General features: G+C 37.5%; 1 protein-coding gene across 1 annotated transcript; it reads right to left on the reverse strand.

Moving 5' to 3' along the window:
* Nucleotides 1-21769: 21769 nt before the first annotated feature.
* On the reverse strand, nt 21770-22669 carry CAPZA3 (capping actin protein of muscle Z-line subunit alpha 3). Its single transcript, XM_061205978.1, has one exon. The coding sequence runs from the start codon at nt 22667-22669 to the stop codon at nt 21770-21772; it is 900 nt and encodes a 299-aa protein (XP_061061961.1).
* Between the last annotated feature and the right edge of the window lie 4758 nt (nt 22670-27427).

Genomic DNA, 27427 nt, shown 5'->3' on the forward strand with positions numbered 1-27427 from the left:
CAAATAGAATCCTAATTATTAAAATAACTGGACTGGAAAAGACTGTTAGCTGAAAGAGTAGTTAATTTTTCAGAAAGTACCACGGAATAAACTTACATTCACAAGTTAGGCAGAGAAAATAATAACACCAAATATATGGAACCCTCTTGGTTTTAATGTATTACTTTCTGAGAATGTAGATAGATGAGCAGGAAGGTGACTTTAATACAGATACACTTGAGACTTTAATTCATTAGCAATCCAAGAGTGAATAATAAATACTTCCAATAAGCTGCACTTTCATATCTGCTTGCTATTGAAATTTTAATTAACTATAGAACCAATTATAAGATTTTGTATAAAATGTTGCAAGATTAATTTGTGAAATGGAAATTAAAGCACTCAAGCAGTATTCCTACTAGGCTTCCTGTAGAAAGATGTTCCTTCAATTTTTTTTATCATCATAAATATGAATAATATGTAAGTGTTTAGGTTTGAAAAACAAACCTCTTTCTTTTTGACTTGTACGTTTTGTATATATAACAATTTTTAAAGTATAAAATTATGTATCACCTAATTTAGATAAATCATTAGTCAAAGAGGGACTTTCTTCTACTTTGTAGGCTCTAAATGAATTAATGGCTTCCTTTATATGGCAGTCAGTGAAATACTCAGAAGTCTATGAAGCAGACAGCAAACTAAAGAATTTTTCAATAAAGTGCCTTTTATTTTCCTGTCAAAAATATTAAATCGTAAAAAGATATTGTTTGTACTGGTTTTTCATCTCTACAATGGGACAGTTTACTTTCCTGGAGTTCTTTCAAATGATTGAACATGAAGGTGTCCCCTCTGCTCTGCCCTACTAGGCTTCCTCTTAACCCCCATCCCCTACCCCATCCCATCCCTATCTTAAGAGGCAAACTCTGTGAAACAGGTTGTCACAACTTACCTGGGACTGAGGTGACCCTCTTTAATACACCTGAGATGATTGGGAGTAATGGCCCCCAATCACAACTTCTTCTGTTTTTGTTTGTGACATAAAGAAGTGAGCTCTTTATGTTCTTTTATAGAAATATTATGAAGAAGCAAGTATACAAAATCTCTTGTGACGCAGAGCAGTACATGACCACTTTGCGAGATATCGCATGCTTTTGTTCATTTCCTTATTATTAGCTTTCTATTTCTAGCAGTCTAAAACTAGATTGCACAGGCCTTATGATGGCAGTCTTCCGACTGGGCTGTGAATACTTTTGGGAGTTTGCAAAGAAAGTCAAGGGAATTATTTTCTGGATCCTCAATTTCTGTATATACTTTTCTTAAAACGTATCTACTGAGAACTCTCCTGCATGTTCAAGCAGATGTTCTTTTGCCACCTATTTTTCTTTCTTTCTTTCTTTTTTTTTTTAAACATCTTTATTGGAGTATAATTGCTTTACAATGGTGTGTTAGTTTCTGCTGTATAACAAAGTGAATCAGCTATACATATACATATATCCCCATATCTCCTCCCTCTTGCATCTCCCTCACACTCTCCCTATGCCACCCCTCTAGGTGGTCAAAGCACCGAGCTGATCTATCTGTGCTATGTGGCTGCTCCCCACTAGCTATCTATTTTATGTTTGGTAGTGTATATATGTCCATGCCACTCTCTCACTTTGTCCCAGCTTACCCTTCCCCCTCCCCGTGTCCTCAAGTCCATTCTCTACGTCTGCATCTTTATTCCTGTCCTGCTCCTAGGTTCTTCAGAACCATTTTTTTTTTTTTACATCTTTATTAGAATATAATTGCTTTACAATGGTGTGTTAGTTTCTGCTTTATAACAAAGTGAATCAGCTATACATATACATATATCCTCATATCTCCTCCCTCTTGCGTCTCCTTCCCACCCTCCCTATCCCACCCCTCTAGGTGGTCACAAAGCACCGAGCTGATCTCCCTGTGCTATGTGGCTGCTTCCTACTAGCTATCTATTTTACATTTGCCACCTGTTTTTCTTAATAGTTTTACCTCCACTCTGTAAAACAAAGGCACACCCCTCACCCAAATCTTGCTATGGAACATGTTACCAGGGTGTAAAAAGTTCTAGGGCAATAAGCAAAAAGACATTTGAACGTTGGTTGAAGGTTGTCATGTTCGGAATCCAGATACGTTGTAGAGTGGAATCAGGGAGTGACTTTGCCTCTTCTATGGCCTCCAGTGCTGTAGAAGCACTGATCTGGAGAGAATGTCTTGAGCACGAGTTTTTCCTTTTAAAGGTAACTGATTCTTTTCAGCCATTTCCAATAGTCATCCTCAACTTATGTCATTAGCTCAGAATGAAGAGCCAAAAGATTAAACATTCTTTTGCATGTAACTGGAAATCATTCTGACACTGTCTAATTTCTTAAGGCACAGGATGAAAACTGTAGAAGTACATTTTATGTGCTTTCTTTTAGACTGGAATTCACTATTTGCTAACGTGGTTAAACTTATTTTCTCAAATCATTTCATAAAATATTTATTCTGATTTCAGTCAGCCTAATCTTTCTCATCTATAAAATATTTAATATTTTCTACTACCTATTAGCAAGAAATACAACGGTATGCTAATTTTTGGACTAAGTAATTTTTAGCAGTGCATATCATTTCTTTCATAAAATACATGGGGCATTTTTATTCTGGATTGATTATATTTTATACATAGTTCTTATTTAATTATACACTAAAGCTGAACATCAGAGATTAAAACATGCAAGTATACATTTACCAAAGGAGTACTATGCTGATATACTCCTCACTTCATAAATAACTTGTAATTTTACACATAACAGTCTTGCAAATGAAGAAATAAAAATGGTGTTTTATCATACTTTCAACTTATTAGAATATGGATAAATTAAATTTTATTAGACATGAAAAATTTTAGTCTTAATGACTGCTTTTAGTAATCTACGTTACAAGATCTGATTTCCAATTTGTTTCACAGTGACTTTTATATTTCTAAAAGTACGTATTAACACTTTTATTGAAAGTAAAACTTGAAGTCCAGTGTTTTTTTGATCTGGCTGATTGGTTTGATAATGTGGGTTGGTTTTGCTAATTAGGTTGTGTGCTGGATGTTTTCCACTAATTACATGAGCTAACTCTGCATCTCCCGGACTTTGATAAGATAAAAATGTACTGTTAAAAAAGATTTTTACATTAACATAGGTGTATTGAATTTAATACTTTATTTTTCTCCTCCCTGTCTGAGAATAGTGGATAAATAAAAATGTCTTTAAGTGACAGAGTTGCAGGCATAAGGCAAGTCATTGGATGAGTCTTGGTAAAGCCTTTGTGCTCTTCCAAGAAACAGAAAATGCCAGGGCCTATAATAAAGCCCTTTGCACATAAGTTGGTTTCTAATTCTTTGCTCTCAATACAATAAAAGGGCTACCTAACAAGTTTGTGAATTGATACATCATTAGCAATAATTTTTGATAACAGATTACGGTGTGATTTTTAGTATAAAGTTCAGAAGAATTTAAAGAACAGAGTGACATTGTTATAAGAAAACTCTTTTTATTAATATCCACTTATTTATCTGATAATTTGCTCATTGCTTATATCTATGAAATAAAAAGAAAAATAGATTTGATGCTGAACCCTTTCTCTTTCTAGTAATTAATAATATTCATTCATAGATATATAAGCTAAATGCAAATAAATTAGCTTGATCCATACATTATGAGGTACATCTTCAATAAGTTTTATTTTTTATTTAATAATCAATCACCAATTTGTAATATATTTATGTTGAACAAATGTTTATAGAAGAAAAAAACATTTTTAAACTTAAACCCTATAGGCACAAGAGAAAATTACATACATATTTTTGAGCACAGATGTATTATACTTTCTAGCATAAAAGACTTGTAACTCCAGTAAAAACCTTTCCAGCATAAAACTATATTACATTAGCGTAAAATATGTTGGTGAAATGAAATGGAAAAGTTCAAGGAGATAAAGGAACTATATAAACTAAAGTGTTCACTTATTTTTTAAATAGATAAATCTAGGGTATTTAGATTCTACTGGATACTTTCTAAAACCTGATATAAGAAAAGAGAAAGAACTTGATATGAATATTTTATTTCAAGATGTCAATATTTATAATATGTCTGAAATTATATGCAATTTAAACTTTTTAGGAAAAATCTTAAGGGTAACTTGTAAATGTACAAGTGGATATACAGTTTCCCAAAATTATTTTGAGCATTTAAGGATTTGTCAGCTGAAGACCTCTGCTCATCAAGGGACCATGCTCTCTCTTTCTTTTTTTTTAAATTAATTGGAGTATAGTTGATTTACAATGTTGTGTTAGTTTCTGCTGTACAGCAAAGTGAATCAATTATACATATACACCACTCTTCTTTAGATTCTATTCCCGTATAGGTCATTACAGAGTATTGAGTAGAGTTCCCTGTGCTATACAGTAGGTCCTTATAAGTTTTCTATTTTATATATGGTAGTGCATATATGTCAATCCCAATCTCCCAATTTATCCCTACCCTGCTTTCCCCCTTGGTAACCATAAGTTTGTTTTCTACATCTCTGACTCTGTTTTGTAAATAGGTTCATTTGCACCATTTTTTAAGATTCCACATATAAGTGATGTCATATGATATTTGTCTGACTTACTTCACTCAGTATGACAATCTCTAGGTCCATCCATGTTGCTGCAAATGGCATTATTTTCTTCTTTTTTATGGCTGAGTAATATTCCAATGTATATATGTACCACATCTTCTTTATCCATTCTTCTGTCAATGGACATTTAGGTTGCTTCCATGTCCTGGCTATTGTCAATAGTGCTGCAATGAACATTGGGGTTCAGGGACCATGCTCTCTTGATGACAACTTTAAAGTCTCTCTTTTTGTCCATTGTAGGAACTAGTCTCCCTGTCTAGTGGCCAAGACTCTTTACCTCCAAGAGGGAACTGTACAAAGGCCTCGGGAATTTCCCTGCATCAAGCATCGAATGCTTGGTTTAACATGCGAGGCGATTCAATCTAAACGGCACCGCCCCCCTCTCCCCGCCCCGCCTCACTGCAATCCACTCTGGTCCCAAACGCAACTCTACATTCCTTCCACATCAGACTTCCCAGTATCTCTCTGACAACATCATGTCCTTTCATACTTTGGTGCCTTTGTATAGTATGTTTCTTGTGCCTGTGGTCATCTCACTGTTCAAGGCAAAAAACCCAGAACAAGTAATGAGATTGAATTTATCCAGTATATTGCAATAGAGGGAGCACCCCAGATCTGAGGATCAGAGTGTCTCAGCAGGGTGGTTTTGTAGATTATATAAGGAAGAACTGACAAGTTGCAGGTGGAATGATTTTACAGTTTTTGTCGTCAGAAGGAGCCTCAGTCAGTTAGACGAACAGGAAATGTTTATTTCCTTGTCCAGCTAGTTTTGTGGGCACAAACAGTTCAGCTAATCATTTATGAGACAAAGAATGAGAATTCTGAGGGTTGGTATCTGGCCTTATATGTAAACAAGGGAGTCAACTGAGAGTCTCATGGGAGTCAGGAGAAAGAAGAGGGTGATCTAAGTCGTGTGGGGAGGTGGTTCTTCGCAGGAAGCCCTTCCTTGGAACACAATAGGGTCGGGGTTTTTGGAAAACAAAAGGTTGGGAGGATTAACCGTCTCTATTTTCTAGGACCATAGAGTTTAGGTAAAATCAACACTGTCACCACCTCTCCTAATAAACTCTTGTTAAACCACTCAGTCTCAGTTAGTTCTTCCTTTGTCAAGCTGTCAGAGTCAGGTTCCCAGGAAGCAAACTCTGAGACAGAGATTTGCTTGCAGGATGTTTGCTGGGGAGTCCTCTTGAAATCAACACCTGTGGGGAACAGGCAAGGAAAGCAGTTATGGCTGGAGCAAGTTCAGCAAACCAAACCGGGCTCACAGCCTGTTTGTATATGACCCTGAGTTAAGTAAGAATGGTTCTTATATTTCTAACGGTTTAAAAAAAAAAAAGAGTACCAGATAGAGGTCGACCTTCTGTGGCTTGCAAAGCCTAAAACATCTATGATCCAGTCTTTTCAGAAAAAGTTTGCTTACTGCTGGGTTAGGAAGGGTGAGTGAACTGCAGATGCCGTCATAACAAAGGCCCTACCTAGCCAATCTTACAGGGCGCTCAGAAGCTGGATAACTGCAGACTTGTCCTGACTTAGTGCGAAGGGGTGGGGTCTCCCAGCGCCAATCAGTCCTGGGCAAGGAGCATCCTGGTCAGGGCGATGGCAGCATCCACTATGCAAGTGTTCCCGAACTTCTTCCCGGAGAGCTTATGACTACTTATTATGTAATCAGTTCTTTACACGCCAACATCTCTTACTCAGCTGGGACTTACTCAGGAGCAGGAATAGTGTCCTATTTCCTTTTGTGCTTCTGGTGTCTAACGCAGGGTTTGGCACAAAGAATGGGCTCAATAAATACGAACTGAATGAAGAAATAGTCTTGCTTTTCATAAGACTGAAAAATAGAAAATATGCTGTCCAGGAGTTCATACAATCAGTCATTGGAAGGGCCCTTTAAAAGTTATATTTCTTTAAGGAACCTCCATACTGTTCTCCGTGGTGGCTGTATCAATTTACATTCCCACCAACAGCATAGGAGGGTTCCCTTTTCACCACACCCTTTCCAGCCAGCATTAATTGTTTCAATAGAACTACCATATGACCCAGCAATCCCACTACTGGGCATTTACCCTGAGAAAACCATAATTCAAAAAGAGTCATGTACCACAGTGTTCACTGCAGCTCTATTTACAATAGCCAGGACATGGGAGCAACCTAAGTGTCCATCAATAGATGAATGGATAAAGAAGATGTGGCACATACATACAATGGAATATTACTCAGCCATAAAAAGAAATGAAATTGAGTTATTTGTAGTGAGGTGGATGGACCTAGAGTCTGTCATACAGAGTGAAGTAAGTCAGAAAGAGAAAAACAAATACAGTATGCTAACGCAAATATATGGAATCTAAAAAAAAAAAAAAAAAAAATGGTACTGATGAACCTAGTTGCAGGGCAGGAATAAAGAGGTAGACATAGAGAATGGACCTGAAGACATGGGGTGGGAGGGGGAAGCTGGGGCAAAGTGAGAGAGTAGCATCGACATATATACACTACCGAATGTAAAATAGTTGGCTTGTGGGAAGCAGCCGCATAGCACAGGGAGATTGGCTCGGTGCTTTGTGACCACCTAGAGGGGTGGGATAGGGACGGTGGGAGGGAGACGCAAGAGGGAGGGGATATGGGAACGTGTATGCATATGGTTGATTCGCTTTGCTGTGCAACAGAAACTAACACGGTATTGTGAAGAATTATACTCCAATAAAGATCTATTAAAAAAAATAGTCTTATTTCTTGAAAGCCAGACCTTAGTTTATGTTCATGAAGTGGATATGCATGGATTCATGACACTTGAATGCAAGAAAAGTAGAATGTCTAATTTGAATCTCATAGTTGGGTTTGGGAGTAATTCCTCCTTTGCTTGCAGAAGCAGCCCTCTCAGTGTTCCTGATGTTTCCTGCTTGTGGCAGAAATAGTGTGATATCTCTGCCAAACTTCCATTAGCCTCACTTGTCCCTACCTTCTAAACGCAAAATTCACCATCTCTTGTCACTTGGGAATAAGCCAACTTAATTCGCTTCCACTGGATCTGAATCAGAAAAAAAATAAAACAAAACAAAACAACCTGTTAATTCTAGGACAAAGGATTCCAGAATTCAAAACTCTGCTTCCCACAGAGTAAAAATAAAAAAACTCTGCTTTTTATTTTTGGGGTCTGTTGGAGCAAAGGGAGAGATACTAATTTCTCAATGACTTTCTCTGTTAAAATTATTATCTCCAAATGGTAGGAAAGCCAAGATTTTATCATTAAATAATAGTAACTATCACTCTTTATAAGGATGCTTCTTATTTGACATACAGTTATTTCTCTGTTTCTGTAGCACTGCACCATCAAGATTTTGAACTCCTGGAGAGCAGGAACCATATTGCCTTTCAAATTCAAGAGTTCTGGGACAGGGGTGTTTTCAGGACAATTACCCATAGTCTAACATTATAAGGTATGGTTTATACTTTGTTTCACCAATGGCAGATGAATTCAGTGTGATTTAGATATTCTCATGTTCTGTAGACCTTTGGAAGGAGTTTACTGTTGGCATCAGCAGAAGCTTCTCCACGGTCACTTTCCCAGGAGAAAGCTAATAGGGTGGGAATGCAGAAGAGGGGCATAGTTTTATTTGATGGATAGCATGCACAGATTTCTAACTCGGGATTTAGAGAGATGGCAATGACAGAGGGATTGCAAGGGAGTTTCTTGCATTCTACTGACTCCACGAGGTATTTTCTCACCACAGCCATTCCAAACACCTTTTGGCTTCAGTGCATAAGAGACATATTTTAATAATACAATTAAAAAGTTATTGTACATATTTTGAGTTTGGCTATAGGGATGCCCATAATATTTTCCATTGCTACCATGTTAACTGTAAAAATGCACTGTATTCCCCCGAACCATGTATCTTGGGGTAGATGTAAATTGCCTGTGTCTAATATCAAGTCTTGTGCTGTCTGTTCTTTGTGCCAGAAACTCCAGGGCATCCCAAGAATACGTGATTGCGTGGGGAGAGCATCAAAGCGTCTCCAATACCTATTTGAAAAGCGTCAACTCCTTTTCTGTTATAATGTCATTTCCCAGAAAAATATCACTAATAATTTTACAGCTAAATTCCTTCGAATGCAGCACTCTGCTTAAAGATAAATGGATTTTATCTTTGTGGTTTTGCTTTTTCTAACATATTCATTGAACTCTAATAAGTAAAAATTTTTAAATGAATAGTTCAGCCACTTCTTTCTGCTAATTTTCTTCACCGTCAGGAAGCTACATGAGGCAACAAGATAGAGGTGAATAAAATTGAGGATCAGAATGAGGGAAACTGGAGAAGCAGGTAATTTATGTACTCGACAAAGCACTTTCATTACACAGAAAATTGTTACAATTTTGTGCCAGTCACAGTAAAGCTGTGCTCTATCTTTATGATCAGACTTTTATAACCTTTTGACCTGGCAAGAAGTACCCTGACTTTCCAATTTTCTTGTTAGAACCCTACATCTCTTACAAGTCCTGGCCTCTTTTGATCTTTCCTAAACAATGGTACCCATGGCAGTCTATGCAGCCAAACTCACCTTTTCCTATCATCCCCTAGACAAAAACAGAGATGGACTTTCTTTTCCAACCCCAGTTCATACTTATCTTGAGGAATTCAACCTCAGACACTTGAATGGCATTTCTGACTTTGTTCAGGGCACAGCCTTCCCCTGTCCTTGGCCTCAGTCTTACTACTGCAGACTTTTCACAGTTATGTGTGCTGGAGACAAAGTGTAGTGCCTTCTAATCCCTGAGGAGTGAGGGGCGGTGAGGGAAATTTGGCGGGAGGTATTTCAGTTCATCTTTGGGGGCTTTAAGTTCGTGCTGCTTCTAAATAAGTACAATTCTTTTTACTTCTGTTTATTTTCTCTTTACTTTCCTCTTTTTGTGCTTGTAGTTGTTTATTTGTGGTTTGTTTATTATTACTTTTTAATTTGTTTCCTGCACAGGAAACCATTCTAATACATTTAATGTGTGTTTAAAAAAAAAATGTGTTCTTGAAAAATGTGTATTATTTGGAGCCTCTGTTTAATTTCTGCGTGTGTTATGATACAAATCACATTGTATCTTACTCTCTGTTATCCAGCAGTGTGCTTTTACCATCCACCCATATTGTTCTGTGTACATTTGCTCTGTACTTCCAGCCATTCATGGTACTACTTGGTGTGCATTTACCACAATTAACTTTTAATCCGTCAGTGGTGGACTTCTAAATTGAGATTAGCTTCCTGCTGAGACAAACACCACCACAGTGAACATCCTTGTACATGCTTCCTTCCAGACAAGTATGAGAAGTTTGGAGGGAAATACACCTAGGAATGGAATTGCTAAGACATATGGTATGCATACGTCTAATTTGACTAAATAGTGCCAGACTGCTCTTGAGAACAGCAGCTTTTGTTTAATCTCCCACCAGCAATAATGTATGAGAGTTCCTACACACACACACACACACACACACACACAGGCATATACACACATGTACATGCACATATGGACTTGCACACTTGTACACATACACATCTTTACCAGAATTTACTTAAACTAACTTCTAATTTTTTGCCTTTTTTTAATAGCTGTAACATAAAACTAATGGTGGTTTTAATTTGCGTTTCTTTGATTGCTGCATATGTTTTTCTTCATATTTGTTTTGGATTTCCTGTACTGTAGATTGCCTGTTTATATACTTTGCCCATTTTTAAATTAGGATTGCTGTCTTCTGGCTGACTTAAGCAGCTTCTTCTGTCAAACTGAGTGTATTAGCAGAAGAAGGATAAGATTTACTTCTCTTCTTTATAGCTTCCCACTCAAGACCTGTGTAATTTTACCATTCATCAACCACGTGAAGATAATTTTTAAAGATCTGTTAAAATTATGAGCATTAGTGTTAAGTTGATTTATTAAGAAGTTGTACAGTTGTTTCTTCTTCTTCTTCTTTTTTTTTTTTGATACTATCCACTTGTAGGCAACTTGGCAATATAAATAGGAATGGAGCTGTTAAGACTTTCTTTGTTAGGACAAGTTCCTTCAATTATCAGAAGGTAAAGGGAAAATAAAATTGGCATCTGATCCCACTTCTGCATAATGAACGGCTAATCATCTGCTCCACTGTGATAGGAATGGAAGTGGGTCTTTCCAAGCATCCTCTCTGAAATTAGGTGTTGCTCAAGCTCATCCTTTGGATCCAGCCCCTCATATATACTCCTTCTAATTTCTGTCTTATGGACTTAGGAATAATAGGGAAAATAGAACAAAATGTGAAAATAACCTGGACCAGGACTACAGTGTTAATTAATGCTGCATGATTTTGAGAAAGGCACTCAAATTCTCAGGGCCTCATTTCAGTGTCCCAATCTATAAAGGAAGAAATAAAGCTGTATGATGGTAACAGTCTCTTCGCCAAAAACCAAAACCAAAGTCAAAAATATTATTGAACTCTTCAAATTATTTCCAAACTTATAAGGGCTTACCAGCAGAAGCCTTTAACATGAATTTTTCAAGACAAGAATGGAATCAGTTGTAAGGAAACACCCAGTGTAAGGGAGAGTTCTTTGTAGAGCATATAATGACTAACGAAAATATATTAACACTGTAGATAAATAACCATTACCTAATAGCCTTGATATTACTCTGTAATGGATTTTTGAGCACGTGTCATATTTTTATGTCAGAATTCTAAAGCCCATTATATACGAAGAGAAATTCTTAACTCCCTGAGGGTATGTATGGACCTCTTATGTAAAATGGTTACTTTTTAGCCTACACTAGACTTTCTGTGTTCGGTGGAATGTTAGTAAGTTTTACTTGAAAGAGGACCCCCTGAATAAACATATTTGTTCAGCAAATATTTATTCCCTACCATGTGTCAGGTATTATTTAGGTGCTAACTATGTTCTGGTAAATAATATAAACAAGGGTTGGTATTCTAGTGTAGGAAATCAGAATCTTAAAAATTCAAATTGTGACGGTTACTATGAAGGAAATAAAGCTGGTGATGTGGGACAACTGGGAAGGCTCAGTTCTCGAGAAGGGTTTCAGAAAGAAGATATTTGAGCTGAGGCTTGAAGGATGAAGAGAAGCTAATGACAAGAAGAGCTGAAGGGCATGTTTTTAAGCAGAGGAAATGTCAAGTACACAGTCCTTCATGTAGGAAAGGGTTTGGAAAGGAAAAGGCAGAGAAGGAAGCCTAGTGAACAAAAGAGTGATGGGCAAGGAGGAGAGTGGTGGTTGATAAGGTTTGAGAGCGCGGCTCAGGCTAGAGGTCCTAAGGCCTTGTGGACCAATATATGAAGACTGGACTTTAAGAACATTAAACCCATTGGTATGCTTTAGGGATAAACAGGGAATCAATTTATGTTTTTAAAAGCTCATTTTGGCTACTTTGTTGGAATGGTTATGAGTCCAAGAGTGGAAGGAGAGATGTCAATTAGGAGGATATTGCAGTACTCCTGCGAGACAGGATGGCGCCATGGGCTACAGTAGTAGCAGCCGTGGTGGAGGGAAGTAGACAGATATTCTTTTAGAGGTCAAACTCATAGACCTTGCAGATAGGTTAGATATGGATGGTGAGGGGAAAAGGGAGGAATCAAAAATAATTCCAGAAAATACTCAACTAAGTACTTTTTTTAGTGGCAGACTATCTCTGAGCGTTTAACGTACATCGAGACTCTCCAAGTGGGGCATACACAGCATATTCGAACTTCTTTGTCCATGAAATCCCAGGCACATCCTTTGTCCCTGCGTTTTTAGATTGACATTCACCTCTTGATGCCTTGAAAATTAATCTAGTGGAAAAGGTATCTATTTAAAAGAAAGATTAATAGAGTTTATTTTCTTCCTTCAATGTATTCATTCATTTAACCATCCATCTACACATTCAGCAAATATCTACTAAGCACTCATTATGTTTCAGACTCTGTAATGGGATCACCAAAGTCAGTAAGATAGGATTCTTGATGTTACATCTATAAAGAACTATTTTTTGAAGATTAATTTAAAAGAAGGAATTGAGGGCTTCCCTGGTGGCGCAGTGGTTAAGAATCTGCCTGCCAATGCAGGGGACACGGGTTCGAGCCCTGGTCTGGGAAGATCCCACATGCAGCGGAGCAACTAGGCCCGTGAGCTACAGCTACTGAGCCTGCGCATCTGGAGCCTGTGCTCCGCAACAAGAGAGGCCGCGACAGTGAGAGGCCCGCGCACCGCGATGAAGAGTGGCCCCCGCTCGCCGCAACTGGAGAAAACCCTCGCACAGAAATGAAGACCCAACACAGCCAAAAATAAATATAATAAATAAATAAATTTAAAAGAAGGAATTGAGTGACGGGAAGATAAAAAGGAAGCAGAGTTAGTAATAGGTCCATGAAAATATTTTGCAAAAGAATTTTGGAAGAGAGTTAAATAAATTTGCAGTAACATAAGGGAGGATCTTGGGACTTCAGTCCCTTGGAAAGGAGGAAGTTGAGACATATATATGGATGGGCTCGGCCAGGTCAGATTGTTCTACAAAGTCCAGAAGGGTTTCATACGCGGTGTTCTTGGGTGAAATGAATAGTGTGACTATGGATGTTGGCAAGTGGTTAGAAGTACATCCTAGGCCAAGCTAAGTTAATGCAACTTAACTCAAAATTTCCAGTCAAATTCCCTGTGAATAGATGTGTGCTGAGAGTCAATGGTGGTCCCAACACAATGTATTGAATGGTACCATATAACTATAAAGAGCCACTGTCATCATATCTTCTTCTATATTGTGAGGTCTTGCCATTAGAAGTTATGGTGCACTGCAAGAATTTCTAGAAATTCTGAAGAGATCAGTTTGACCTATGAGTTTCAGCGCTAGACATGGCGAATTTAATTCCAAACAAACGCTACGGACCCTTCTTGAACTTTAGGCAGTGTTATGCTATAATAGTAGTTTGGCAAAAGTGTCCTGATTTTCCTTTATTGTTATTTTCTAATAAATCCAGAAGAATTTGAGCTTTGTTGAAGATTGTTTATCCAAGAATGAGGTATAAAAAGAAGTACTGATGTGAACATAGGAAATACTCATTAGGAAACATTGGGATACTGTTCAGGTATCTCTACTAAACAATATAATGTTTATGGAATTTTCCCCTTACTTCATTCTCTCATGCCATGACTCCCTCTGAACAGAGGGCTGCATTTGCATGCTGTTAGGGTCACAGATCACGTTCCTAGGGAATAAAAAAAAATGGATCTGTCGAATTAGTAAATCCTATTCACACCATAAATTCTTTTTTATTCATATGAGTTTGGAGCATGAACATGGTGCTTGCAAAGTGAGGGCACTTTACATAGTCTAAAATAAGAATAAAAAGTGACTAGGGAGATAAGAACAGTATGATAAGCATTACATTTATGTAATAAAATTAATTCAGGAAACCCGTTGCATTTATAACGTAGAAGAGTTTGTCCTTTTTCAAGGGAGTTAAAATGGACTAAAATATATAGAAAAATTACTTGAAATCCTTCCAAACACATTTTTTATGTAGCTCTACAAAATATTTATTTAAAATAATGACTTATCTAAGTGAACAAAAGCATATACTGAGTAAATGCCAGATGTTCATCATACTAAAACAAAAGTCCTGCCTGGTATCAGAAATCGCCTTCAGATGAATGAACATGTATCTTCCACTTGCCCTTCCAGATCTGTTCTCTTCCCTTCACCCCCCTACTATTGGCCTTGGGAGGCAGATGTGCATAGACTATTAATGGACTCCCTTGCCCTCTCATTTTTGATTGGGTTTGCCAATGGAGAGCTCTGACAGAAGACAGAAGCAGGAGAAGAATATTTATGCCCTTGACTCTCTTTCTGGGGGGTTTCCTTGGGCTGGAACGTTCCTCCACAGAGGGTATAGCCCTTCTTCTGTTGACCCATTATATTGACGCCTCCATTCAGGTTCTAGTGACTGCTCCCTAACCTTGACCTAAAGATGTAAACTGCTCTCATGGTATTTCGCTGTCCCTTGTGTTCCCACATCTTTGTGGATAATCCCTTCATTATACTCTCTTTGAACTATCATATCTGTATTTGTCATCCGTTTCCTGTTGGGACATTGATTGATTAAATCTGAAAATAAATCTTGTCCCTGGAGCCTCCTTAAGGGATCTATCTTCATTTGAAATATAATAAGATCTCAAGAATGTATTGCCAGGAAAATACAGTGTACGAATTATATTCTTATTGTATGCCAGACACTATGAAAGATCTTTAAAATGCAAAACTGTATTTCCAAATCAGAGATATTTGTAAATTAGAATTCCTGAAAGATAGAGAGCTTTGGTTGGATTGAGGAATGATGCTTCAGATACTCTCTCTTATCTTTAGGAAATGTTGCTTGTGAAGCTCTGGCCAACCTGAGAGACTTACGGAAGCTCTCCTCTCTTCAACATTTATTTATTCATGAACGATTTATTGCTCACACATTGTATGTAAAACATCATGCATTTAACCCCTATTTAACAAATGGAACAATTAGGTATCACAGAAGTCATATATTTTATCCTTGTCTTATGTCACAAAAGTAGTAATTGGTAGAATCAGGACTTGAACTTGGATATTCTAACTTAAAATTTCATAGATTTCCATTACACCGTGTATGAATAAAACAAAAAATCCCTTCCCTAATATATTAAGAGTAAAAGGACAAACACATATGTCTAATCTTCAAATTAGGATGGAAAAGTTTCAAGGCAAAATTAGAGCTAGAAGGTGTTTACATATAGGAAATGTAGAGAGCACTTTTGGTGAAGCTTCTCTTGGGCTTTTTGGAAAAGGTGGTTAAGTCCAGTCCTAAAGTCCAGTTTAGCCATGTTAGATACAGGGAAGATATAGGGGCACTCAGGTCATGGGGGACCTTGGGATGCTAAGCCAGGGAATTTGAAATGGATCCCCTAGTCAATAGGTATTGTTTAAAAGTATTTGATCAAGATTGTAACATCAATGAATAATCAGTTAAGGTTTATGAAAATTAATTTGGCAGAACTTCAGAGAATAGATTGGAGATTTAAAAAAGAAAATAAAGGCAGTCCAGTTAGAAAACTTGATACATGAGAAGTGACAAAAATTAATGATAAGGTGACAAAGGGAATAAATAAGAAAAATGCAGGAACAGAAATAAAAAGATGCAATGACTAATTGGATTTTAGGAAATAGGAAAGAAGTTAAAGATGCCTGAAGTTTTGACCTTGAATTAATGGTAAGATAGTGCTTCTAAGAGCAGGAAAAAAAAAAAGATAAAAGAAAGTAATTTTCTTAAAGGAGAGAGAGGTAGAAAGAATAAAAACAGTTCTGAAAATGTTGATTTTGACACTGTAAGGTAGAACTTGTAGGTAATATTGGAATGTAGAAATGAAGCACAAAGTCAAGTTGATTGGAGTCATCTGTATGATTATTTAGTAGATGTCTTCATTTATAGAACATGGGTGGTCAGGGTTGGAGAGATGGTGGGAGGGAGTGTGGATCAAGGGGGAGCAGTGTCAAGACAGGATATTCTTGGAGGTCAAGTCAAACTGGGAGATGTGTTTATGCAAAGCTGCTCTGGCAGAGTGTGGTCAAGGTTGTATCTTAGAATATACTGCTTAGTAACAAGTTCAATAATAACATAAAAATAGAAAAATAATCAACAAGTTTGGTAGCTAAGAGGGAAGAGAAAAAGATGCATATGCTATAAAAAATACTGTTTTGAAGAGCTACTTAGTCATAGGTATGGATAGTGAGTATCCAGTACTGTTGTACCTGAATATTGTGTTGAATATTGTGAAGAATAGGGTGGTTGCTGAAAACCTTGGTGAATGAGGGTGATCATGTAAAAAGAAGAGGATGGAGAACTTAAGTTTGGAGGATGCCTATGTTTGAGCGTGGGGTACAGTGGAGGAGGAAAAATGAAAAGAATCAGAGAAGGAGGAGACTAAGATGCAGTTACAACTGAGGAAAGAAAAGTTTTTCAGGATAAAGAAATAGTCAAGTTCCCATGATGCTAACTGACGGAAGGTCATTGAAATGAACCATGATGATATTGAAAACTTTCGAGAATGGATTTTCAATATACTGTTGGACTGGAAGGCAGAAGGTGCAGAGTTAAGGCAGCACGATGTGGTGTAAAGGGCAGGAGTTCTGAAGTGTGACAGACCTGAATTGGAAGCCCAGTTCTGTCACTTGCTAGCTGTGTCAATTTGCCAAAATTACTCAAGAATATTCTTCGTTTCCTAAGCTGTAAACAATAATTCCCAGTTGTATGATTCTTATAAGGATTCAATGAGGCAGGTGAAGTTGCTTGTTAGAATGCCTAGAACATAGAAAACTCTTAATTAAATCCATTCCTTTAAGAAAATATTAAGTGGTCAGGAAGCAGAAAAAAGTTAAGATAGGATAATCTTTTGAAAAGTTTCATGGTGAAAGGACCTGAGAGATTCATGGGGAAGATTTTTTTAGGATGATTGGAACTGAGTGTGTTTGCTTATAGAGGAGAGGAACCAAGAGGGGATAAAGAAAGTGAGGAGTCAAGAATAAAAAATAGCTGATGAATCAAGAGCCTGGATGACAGAAGATTAAGGATTTAGGATCAGGAGCACAGGAAGAAGAAGTAGTCTCAGAAAGGAACACACACTGCTTTGGTGACTATTTGGAGGGAGAAGACAATAAATATGTTTTTAAGTGCAGAGAAAAGAAGCTGTAGGAGCTCCTTTTGAAAGCATGTGTGTTCTTAGTAAAGAACAAAGTCATTTACTAAGTGAAAGAATGATGAAGTAGAGCTTGAGTAGAGCAGAAAAATTTGAAAGCGTATCATGAAGAAGGCCACGAGAGTCAATAGGAAAGAATAAATTGATTGCTCATCAGGAATGAGAGATCAGTGACTGATGTGGAGTTGAGATAGATAGGATTTGTAAGCAGACAGGGTAGGGGGTCCCCGGGGAAAGAAAACCAGGTGTAGCTTTCTTGACATAAGAGAAGTCATATTTGGCCTAAGGCATTTTGTGATCTAAGCCTGGCCACATGCTTGCCCTTGTCTCAGCAATTCATGATCTTAAGGGAACAGAAGAATGCAGAAACAAGCGATTGTTATCAGACAAGAGAAGTAACAATCGCAGCGATAACTTATTAGACACCTAGTTCTCTTTCAACGGTAAAGACTAGCCTAAAGCACTGTCTTGAGCTGTTTGCAGAATTTAAATCCCCCCTCAACCATCAGATCAACTGGAATCTAAGGGATGATGAGGTCAACCTTTTCTGACCCTCCTGGCATTACTTCAATCAACTAAAGCTTGGACTCAGTGGACCTCTGCCCCAATTCTATGCTGAATTCTCCTCTGCTCAAGCCCCTTCATGAATATGCATGTACCATTAGCTTAAAACTTCCCAATTTTGCTGTCCAGGGAGACACTGCTTTGGGAAAGATCCCTGGTGTTCTCCTTACTTGCTGAAAGTAATAATAAATCCTTCCTTATCCAGATCTTTGGCTTGGTTGTGTCTATTGGCTTGATACCCACCAAGAGGCTAACCCAGTTTTCAGATAACAAAGGGAGTAGTTGGGTCTTGTACACTGTGGTGAAGGTCCCAACAAAGAAGGAAGATTGAAGCCTGTTTTAACTTCAAGGCAAGCCTGAGGCTAAGGCACATCCCAGAACAGCTGGGACTCACCCTGACATAGGGGGAAGTTGCAGGGTGTACACCCCTCCACGGACCTCTGAGCAGAACATGAGATGGTCATTTGACTAACGCTCTGGACTAGCGCCCCAAAGGGAAGGGCAAAATATCTTTGACAAAGGATCATGGAAAATTGACAAAAAATACTGTACATGACTTTTGGAGAACTTGATTTTCTTCAACTTGTTGGAGGAAACATCTCTCTCCATTTGGAGTGGGAAAAGAGCAAAGGTTTTCATCAGAGCAGGAGACAGCCAATAGCAGCTTCAGAATGCAATCAACTGCCTTATAATGAAGAGTCCCAACCTCAGCCTTGGGAATCGGCAGAGGAATACATCGTTCCTAAAGAGACAGCAAGTATTTATGGTTTACAAAGTCTTAAGGCTAATTAAGCCTACATGCTTTATGCACCTATTATCATGATTTATTTGTTCATTTGCTCATTAATTCACTGAGTACCTACCATATGACAGACAATAATGGACTAGATACTTGGGATAGACAAGGTCCGTATTCTGATGGAGCTAACATTCCAGCTGGAAATAGGATTGGCGGGAGAGAATACTGGAATATTAAAAAAATATTGCACTGAGTCTTCAGAATCTGAAGGATTTTGTGTGTATATGTGTATATGCCTGGGCACATGTGTATTTTGTGTGCATGTGTGTATATGCCTGGGCACATAGTGCAGGTTTAAATGTAAGTGTGTGTGTGTGTGTGTGTGTGTGTGTGTGTGAGATAAAGGTTCAGAGCAAAGGTAGTAACTGTAGATTTTCCTGGCTATGCCAGCCTCCATATAAAGAAAGTAACTACCAAATAATATCGTTGTGGGAATGCTTTTAGGTATAGGGTAGCATAAGCTAGTGAAATACCTTTTTTACTCATTTTGTTTTAAAGTTTGTTGCCTATCAAAGAAAAAATTTGATATTCAATATTGTCAAGATTACTGTGGTGAGCTAGATACTTTTATGCTACCAACTGGATTATAAATTGTTAAATCTTTCTGGAAAGCAATTTGGCAATATGTATTAAGAGCATTAATATGTTCATATGTTTTCAATATGTGATTATAGGGAATTTATCTTAAGGGAAATAATGTATAATGTGGGCAAAGCTTTATGCACAGAGATACTATAGCCTAATTAATAACAAAAATAAAATGCTAAAATTTTAAATTATGCATGAATAGAGAAATGGTTGTCTTGTTATTGTGCATGAATAGTATGAATATCATGTAAATAATTAAAATTATGTGCTCAAGGGGTTTTAATGACAAGGGACAATATTTATGATATAGGAGGTTATATAAAAAGAACAGGATACAAATTTTTATATGCTGTATACCCTTAATATTTAAAACAATTCCATAAAATTGGATGGAAGGAAATTGGCCAACATGCTTTATACTTTAAGCATTTTCTATGATTTGTACATGTGACTTTTATATCCAGAAATACCAATAAATATTATTTTAAAAACCCTGTGTTAGAGTGGGTGTTAAATGCTTCTGTGATTGTTCCATAAAACATTACGCCTTACTCTGGAATGATCTGGAAAAGCAACACATATATAACCATAATATCAATTCAAATTTTTGCAAAAGAATTTGTCAGATGGGTATATTTTAGGGCAGTGAGAGCAATTTTCTTTGCTGTTTTTCTTTAGAAAGATTTTTCTTAATTTTTTAACTTGACAGATGAAGGCCTGTCCTTGGTCTGTGCATGGTGAACCCAGTGAAGTAGTAGAAATGACCTTTAATGGACAATAGGAAATGATTTCAATGAATAGCAATCAAAGGTGTGTTAGTTTAAGATTAGAACAATATATCTTAAAATGTGGTCCTAGAATCCCTCTCTTTGGAATCATCACCAATAATTGTTTAAAATGTAGATTTTTCTGACCTATTAAATCAGAATCTGAGGATGGGTACTGGAAAGTTATAGTTTTAGTGATACACCCTAGGTAATCCTCCTGAGATTCTCTAAGATCTACAAGTTGAGGAAGAGAAGTTTGAGATTTAGACATTTTTGCCTAGGACCCTTAATAAACACTTGCTCCAATGTTTATTAAGTAAAATTAGACCTTTTTTCAATTGCATGGATCCAAACTATATAGCACTTTGCTTCCTTGATAAGTTGGATTTGGGGGCTGGGGCCCATCTACTGCTCGACTGCAGTCTTATTAGAGAGGTTTAGATTTGGATTTCTTTGAGAAGAGACACAAGTGGTCAGTAACATTGCTGGGACTAGTGATAGGGGACAGCTTGGCTAGAAAACAGCAGCCCACCAGTTCCAGTTCCTTTGGGGGTCTCCTGTGGGTGAAATGCTTGCCTAGGGCATTTAAGTCGTTGCAGGGTAGAGTTCACAAGTCTTAAGGAAACAGGCCTCCACAGAGAGCTGCAATACCCTAGAGGTTAACAGTGTTAGAGGTAGTCACACCCACCACCTACTATGTGCCTGGGTGAATTAACCAACTCAGGTCTTAGATTCTTCTCATGTAAAATGGGGTTACTACTGGTAGCAGCCTAATGATGAAAAATTGTGTGTAAATCATCTAGCACAAGGTCCAGCATGAAATAAGCACTTATATATGCTTGTAGTGATGACTTCACAAGAGCTGGACTATATAATCTTGGGAGCCAAGCTTTTCCAGTTGATTCTTTGAAGACCATGTTAGGTATCAGAAAAGCCTGGGGATTGGAGTAATTCCAGATTATTGTGTGGGGGGGCATGGCTATGGATCCAATAATCCTTCATATGAGCTAGACTTTTGATATCTGTTGGTTTCATGGAACATCCAACCCTAATGTTACTTATTGAAATCTACCCCCTCAGGGTTGGTGTAGGACTGAACTGAGTTAGGTGAAGTATCATTCGCAGAATGACTTTCATTTGCATACCTTCTCCAGTTACAAAGAAAGTCAAAAGTCATTCCTGCACACACACACAAACACACACACATACACAGCCTTAACCCTGGCCACCTCTATTCATACTTCTGGGGTGCCACATTCTATAAAGCCATTTTAGGTTCTAAAAGTGTTTCTGGCTTTATGATGGTCCCTACCATGAAATACATTTCCATCATCATTTTCTTGACTTACTGGTAAATATTTCTTGAATAAAATGATTTGGTAGACTTGTCCCTAATTTAAACTTGCATCTGGAATTCCCTGGAGGTCCAGTGGTTAGGACTCTGCGCTTTCACTGCCGAAGGCTCAGGTTCAATCCCTGGTCGGCGAACCAAGTTCCCACAAGCTGCGCGATGTGACCAACCATCACCCCCTCAAAAAAACAAAAAGAAAAACCCCAGAAACTTGCATCTGCAAAGTGACAGGCATGTCTAGTGGCTTCTCAACTTTAGGAAAATAACCTCTGACCTTCCCCGCCCCCCTGAAACAAAGTAATCAGGTCAAGACAGTTACCATGAGCAATCCTTTATATAATCCAGTTGCATAACACACTTCTTGAATAAATGACGTATCCTAATTTAGGATACATCACCAGATTCAAGTCAGAGAGTATCCTCTGCCAGTCAATATGAGTGCGGGTCACTGGAAGATCTCTTCGTAGAATTCTTCTTAGGGCTTCGTTTGATAACTCCTGTAATTCTTCTAAGACTGCAGCTTGAAATTTATTCTCTTGCTCTTCCACAAGCCTCGCGAAATTTAGAGCCAGTTGAGCTTGGTTAACTACTTCCAAGCTTTCTTTCAGGTCCTTGGAGATTTCGACATGAAGGTTGACACCCCTGAAGAAGTGAGCTTGCACAAAAATTCTCCCTGTTACCTGGGTTAGAAATGGATTGACTTGGAAAATCCATTTCGATTTCCAAAGGCCATTCCAGTAATCTCCTGTTTCGTAGCTGTGATCTTCAATGCAAGCGATCAAGAACTCTTTATTTTTCACTGTTTTTCTCAGCACATTGCAGTTCCCCGTTGGATAGTGGTCATTCACATACAGTTTTAAGGCGCACAGAACAACAGTCCTCAGGTACTCCGTCTCATTCCGAATGATGCCGTGACTTTGGATGTCTTTTAACTGGTTTTGAAGCAGGTCGAATTTGAAAGAAAGTTTGCTCTGGTAGTCAAAAAACCGGTAGTCACCCACTACGTTGTGGTGAGACAGGAGGACCGCATTCCCATCGATGGAGAGTGGGATGTAATATTTTTGGCAGTGTTGGTGGCCTGCACACTCACCTAGATGGTGCATGAGTTTTTCATCATGGATAAGCAGACAGAGATCATCAAAGGCATTTACAAATTCCCCTGGAGGAGCCTGTATTAACAGTCTGAGAATTATTTTTTCTTTCTCTTTCTTACTCAGATCGCTAAGTGACATGTTTGGTTGTAGCAGAAGCAGAGCTTCTGAAATAAAGAGTGTTCAAAGATGAGAAAACATTCCATGGGACAACCTTCCCATCAAGGTGTTACACATTCAGCTTAAGATTACCATGTCTGACCATGAAAAAACAGGTTGTCTGGCAAGCTCTGAGTCTCCTGATGAAGTCATAAAGAAGCTTTCTCTATGACGTATGGAACTTTCAATGATATCACATTAGGTGTTCAGACCAAAAGAAAAACATGATAGTCACCTGACAGCGTGGTGCCCAGCCAACCAGCTATAAGAACTTTGAAGATTTTAAGAACTTAGCCTCCAGAACAGCCTTCTTCAAAAGTGGTGTGTCTCTGTGTGCATTATATGTTGTCAGGGATCTAGAGAAGCAGCCCAGAGTTTCTAGAGAGTGTCTGGCAACCCTTTGCACCTTTTGGGGACCACAATGGCATTGATGTATAATCAGGCCCTCAGAATAACTGTCCCCAACCCAATGGAAGCACGCTATGCTGAAAGGTTTGAGGGGTTTAAACAAAATAATAAAAATAAAATGAGGTGCGATGGTAGTTCATGGGAAAATGCCAGACAGCAAGAGATGCCTCATGTATAAACATTGTGGGTTTGGAAATGGTCAGAACATGAGCAAGAAACCAGAAAGTTTTAAGGGCAGTGAAGTGAAGAGACCACATGTTACATATGGTTTCTGTGGGATTTAAGTGTTGAGCTAACTCCAAAGAACAAAGGCAACAAACCACTGTGTTTTCTGCTTTCTTTCTAGAAAAGGGGCAGTGGCATCAGTGGATGAGTTTCAAGAAATCCCTCTCCTGCAAAGGGGCAGAGTTAATTATATTTGGAACTTGTGGCAACTCATAATGGGGAGAAACTTCTAAGCGAGGAGAAACTACAGGAACTACAGGTCATGAAAATATGGAGAACAAATATCCACTCAGAGTGCTTTCTGTTCCTCTTTCCTCTTTCTTTTGATTTATCCCCTTTCCTTGATTCTTTTCTCATTCTTTTTGAAGAGTCCTGAACTTAAGTTTCTCTCATTTAAGCAAAAACTGCTTCCTTCCCTTTCTGCCCTGAGTTTTTCTGAGTTTCCCTAGCTTCCTGTATCTTTTTTTTATAATAACTTGAGCTTTGCCATATTAAGTCATTGCCATTAGTTTGAAGGATTTCCAGTTAGTTCTAACAATCTGAAATTGAGTGTGTTGTTGAACAATTTTTACCAATACCTTTCACGATTTTATAGACTGTCGTATTAATTCTTCCTAACCTTAGTTTTTCAATTTGAAGTGTCCTAATTTTTGTAGTTTCTCTGTAGATAATAAGCAAGCTTGATTATTTTCGCCTTCTCTTTCATACTAAATAGACACTCATCATGGCATTTTTTTTTTTACTCTTTTTTATGGTCCTTAAAATGTTGTTTTTTGGGGCATGCGTGTAGCCTGACATTTGGCTAATGTAGCGGTAATCATCATATCAGCCATGGTTTGAACTCATTTAATGCCCCCACCTTCTGGAAGTATTAATTGGACCACTTTTCAGATGAGGAAACTAGTGCTGAGAGAGATCAAGTGTTGATGTTCAGCTGTCTCCCAAGTTCACGTCTTCAGAAAATAGACTGTATTTCCCAAGTAATAGCTTGATTTCTCAAATGTTAATTTTTATTGTTTTCCTGTAATTTTCATTGTGTTATACCCTTTCATACCTTTACCACAGAGTAGTGCCTACTTAGTTTTTTTTAAATATTATGTATCATAAAATTGTTTTCTCATTTAAGCCTGAGATAGACTCTCCTCTGAAAATAAAAACGTTGAACTGAAGAGAGGTAAAATATTCCTTAGTCATTTTAAGTACTTAATGACTTTCTGTGAGAATTTCCTTAACTTCTTTTTTTGGTGTGCTTCGTACATGGTTTTTGTCCATGGTTCGGGATGACTTTAAATGTGGAAAAATTACCCTAGAAAAAACTCTGAAATTACTTGAAAAATTAGATATTCGGTGCAATACTATTCATGTGAAGTATATTTTTAAGGTGAGATAATATCTGCCTTCTGAACACCCCACCCTAGGAAGGACTTAATCCAATATTGGAAAATGTCGATAACTACTTGGATGCTTTCTGAAGAAAATACATATGAAAGATTAGTCTCTTAAGAACTAAAGCAATTAATTATGCTAAATATATTTATAATCAAGACAAAGAGTTTAGGTAAGACGTAAAATGAGTTGTTGATAAAATTTGAAATCATGCCAAGTTATTAGTTTAGAACAATCTGCTGAGAATGCAGGAATGTTCACATCAGATTAGGATTGGTCATCTGATTAGATCAAATCATATAAATGATGAAATGGGTAAATGGATTGAATGTTAGTGATTTATAGAAGGAATGGGCAATCTTCAGAAAAATGGCATTTTTCTCACCTCAAAGCAGACAATCATGCCGTAAATTCTCTTTGTTTAAAGAAGAATTACTAGGAAGGGAACCTGGATCAAGTCTGTCAGTAGAGGACAAAGGGAAAGATCATGAAAAAAAAAAAAGAAAAAGCCAAGTGTTAGCTGAGTTTTGCACTAAGAAGATGGCAAATTTCTTGGCGAGTCAGGCAAGAATACTAGACTGGCCAGCTCAGATAGTTAGGAAGATAGGCATCCTGAATATGATTTTGTTTCTTGAAAGTGAGTAGCCAGATAACACAATCTAGGTTGAAATTGTTACCAACTAACACAAACTGGGAAGCTTGTGTTACCTTACCTGCGAGCTACTCAGTTAGCCTGATATAGTTTTAAGGATGTTGGCAGATGCAGGTCTCCAGTTCAGAGAAAAAAGACGGCTTGGCACTCACAAAAATAGCAACTGCCAGAGTATCAACATTTTGGTGCCATTTCTCCTAGCCCTGTTCCCAAAGTGTGATGTGAGGAGGGTCAGGTGACACGTGCATGGGCGGTGGGTGGCATTACCTGAGAGGGACCTCAAGTTTAGAAAGCCAGAGCTTTTATTATGGGCTGTAGGCCTGTCTGATCTTTGCCCTGGAGGCTGTCATTATCATTATTATCCTGGACAGTAAACAAACCTGCGTTTTCCTCTGGAGGGAGATACTATCTCTTCATTACGTAAACATCCTTGAAGAGCTAGTCCTGAAGAAAGGTGGTTGGTGCCTCTGCTTAGAAAATAAGCAGAAACACACAGCAGACCCAACAAGCATTTTTCTCAATAAGATTTAGCCCTCATGTTTACTAACCAAAACAGGAGGCTCGAAAAAGAAAAGCTGTACTTCTCAGGAGGCTGCAGTAAAAGACAAAGAATTCAGAGCTGTTTCTATGAATCCAAGTAGCTTGTGCTGCAATAAGCTAACAGAATTTTAATCAATTCATGTCTCATACCACAAGTGAAGAACACAAGTATCTGTGAAAGACCTTTACACATAGAATTTTCCCCCAGTGGTATTGCCCAAAGGGAGAAACAGCTATGTGCTTTCAGGTTTAATGAAATTCACATTCAACACAATATAGAGGTAGTAATATGCTAAATCTGTATCAAATGTGAAATATTGAAAATCTTATTTAGTGATTATCAAGTTGCTTTGAATTATCTGCAAGATAGAGATAGCTGTTTGAAATGCACTTGAGTAAAATGCATGCCATATTGAAAAGCGTCATGTAGAATGCTCAACAGTTATAACAAGTAAATAAATAGCTCATTAATTGAAATTTATGATTATTTGGACATAGCAAGACTGAAGGTCTATTTTGTTTAGCAAAACCTTTTTAAAGTAGCTATGAAAACAATGTTAATTATAGAAATTAGAGGGGCAGAGTTTGCTTAGAATACTTCAAAAAACCCTTTAAAATGACCTCAAATACATTAGAAGCATAAATTACATATAAACAAGGCTGACGATTATGATAAACCATTCTCTTCTATTAAAATAATTCCCCTAGGCCCTCTAATAGAAAATACTTTGTTGCCTTAGGCTAAATTGCTGTGTATGCATTAAAATGTTGATTAAGTAGTATGCTCAGGGAAAATGTATTGGCTAACTGAATTTTCTGGAAAGGTGAAGACTAAGTTTAAACATCTGACTCTTTTGCTTTAACTTTTGTTGCTAATCTTTCCACATTTCAGGGTACACATTTTAGCCAGAGCAAATAAAATGAATCATAATGAATCTTTGTTTTTGGTGGCCACAAAAAAAAAAAAAAAAAAAATGCTCAGCTGTTGTCATTAGCAAGCTCAATGGATGTGGAGATTGTTGAATCTATTAGATTCTAGTTGTATAGTACTTGGCAAGCCAGAAATCTCTGAGCAAATGTCTTAAACTGCAGCATGGGGATACTAATATAGTTATTTTGCAGGATGGTTCTGAATATTAAATAAGATATCGTTTGTGAATGTACCTAGTACCAGGCTAGGCATAAAGTAGGCACTCGATAAATATTAGTTGAAGCTACTTCATGATCATTCAAAAAAATATAGAAAATCATGTTACATTCATTGATTTCCTAAGAAGCTGACATAAATTCTGACATGAATTTATTTTCTAAGGTGAAATTTTGTTATAAAATTTGAGTAAAGAACATGTAAATTTATGACCCTGTCAAAATATTGTAAACTTCTTTTTACAAAATTAATTATTGAGTCATGGCTTGAGCAGCAGTTCTCTAAGCTTCTTTTTTATCCCTTTACTAAAATTTTTTTGATTGCTTTATTATTATCTTTAATTTGTAGCATGTCAGCTATTTTTAGGAAATATTATGTGCCA

This window comes from Eubalaena glacialis, chromosome 11 (assembly GCF_028564815.1).
Source record: "Eubalaena glacialis isolate mEubGla1 chromosome 11, mEubGla1.1.hap2.+ XY, whole genome shotgun sequence".
In the NCBI taxonomy this organism is placed as follows: Eukaryota; Metazoa; Chordata; class Mammalia; order Artiodactyla; family Balaenidae; genus Eubalaena; species Eubalaena glacialis.

Bases quoted from the DNA above. Each gene is read 5' to 3' on its own strand.
- CAPZA3 (XM_061205978.1), bottom strand. From the start codon at position 22,669: ATGTCACTTAGCGATCTGAGTAAGAAAGAGAAAGAAAAAATAATTCTC.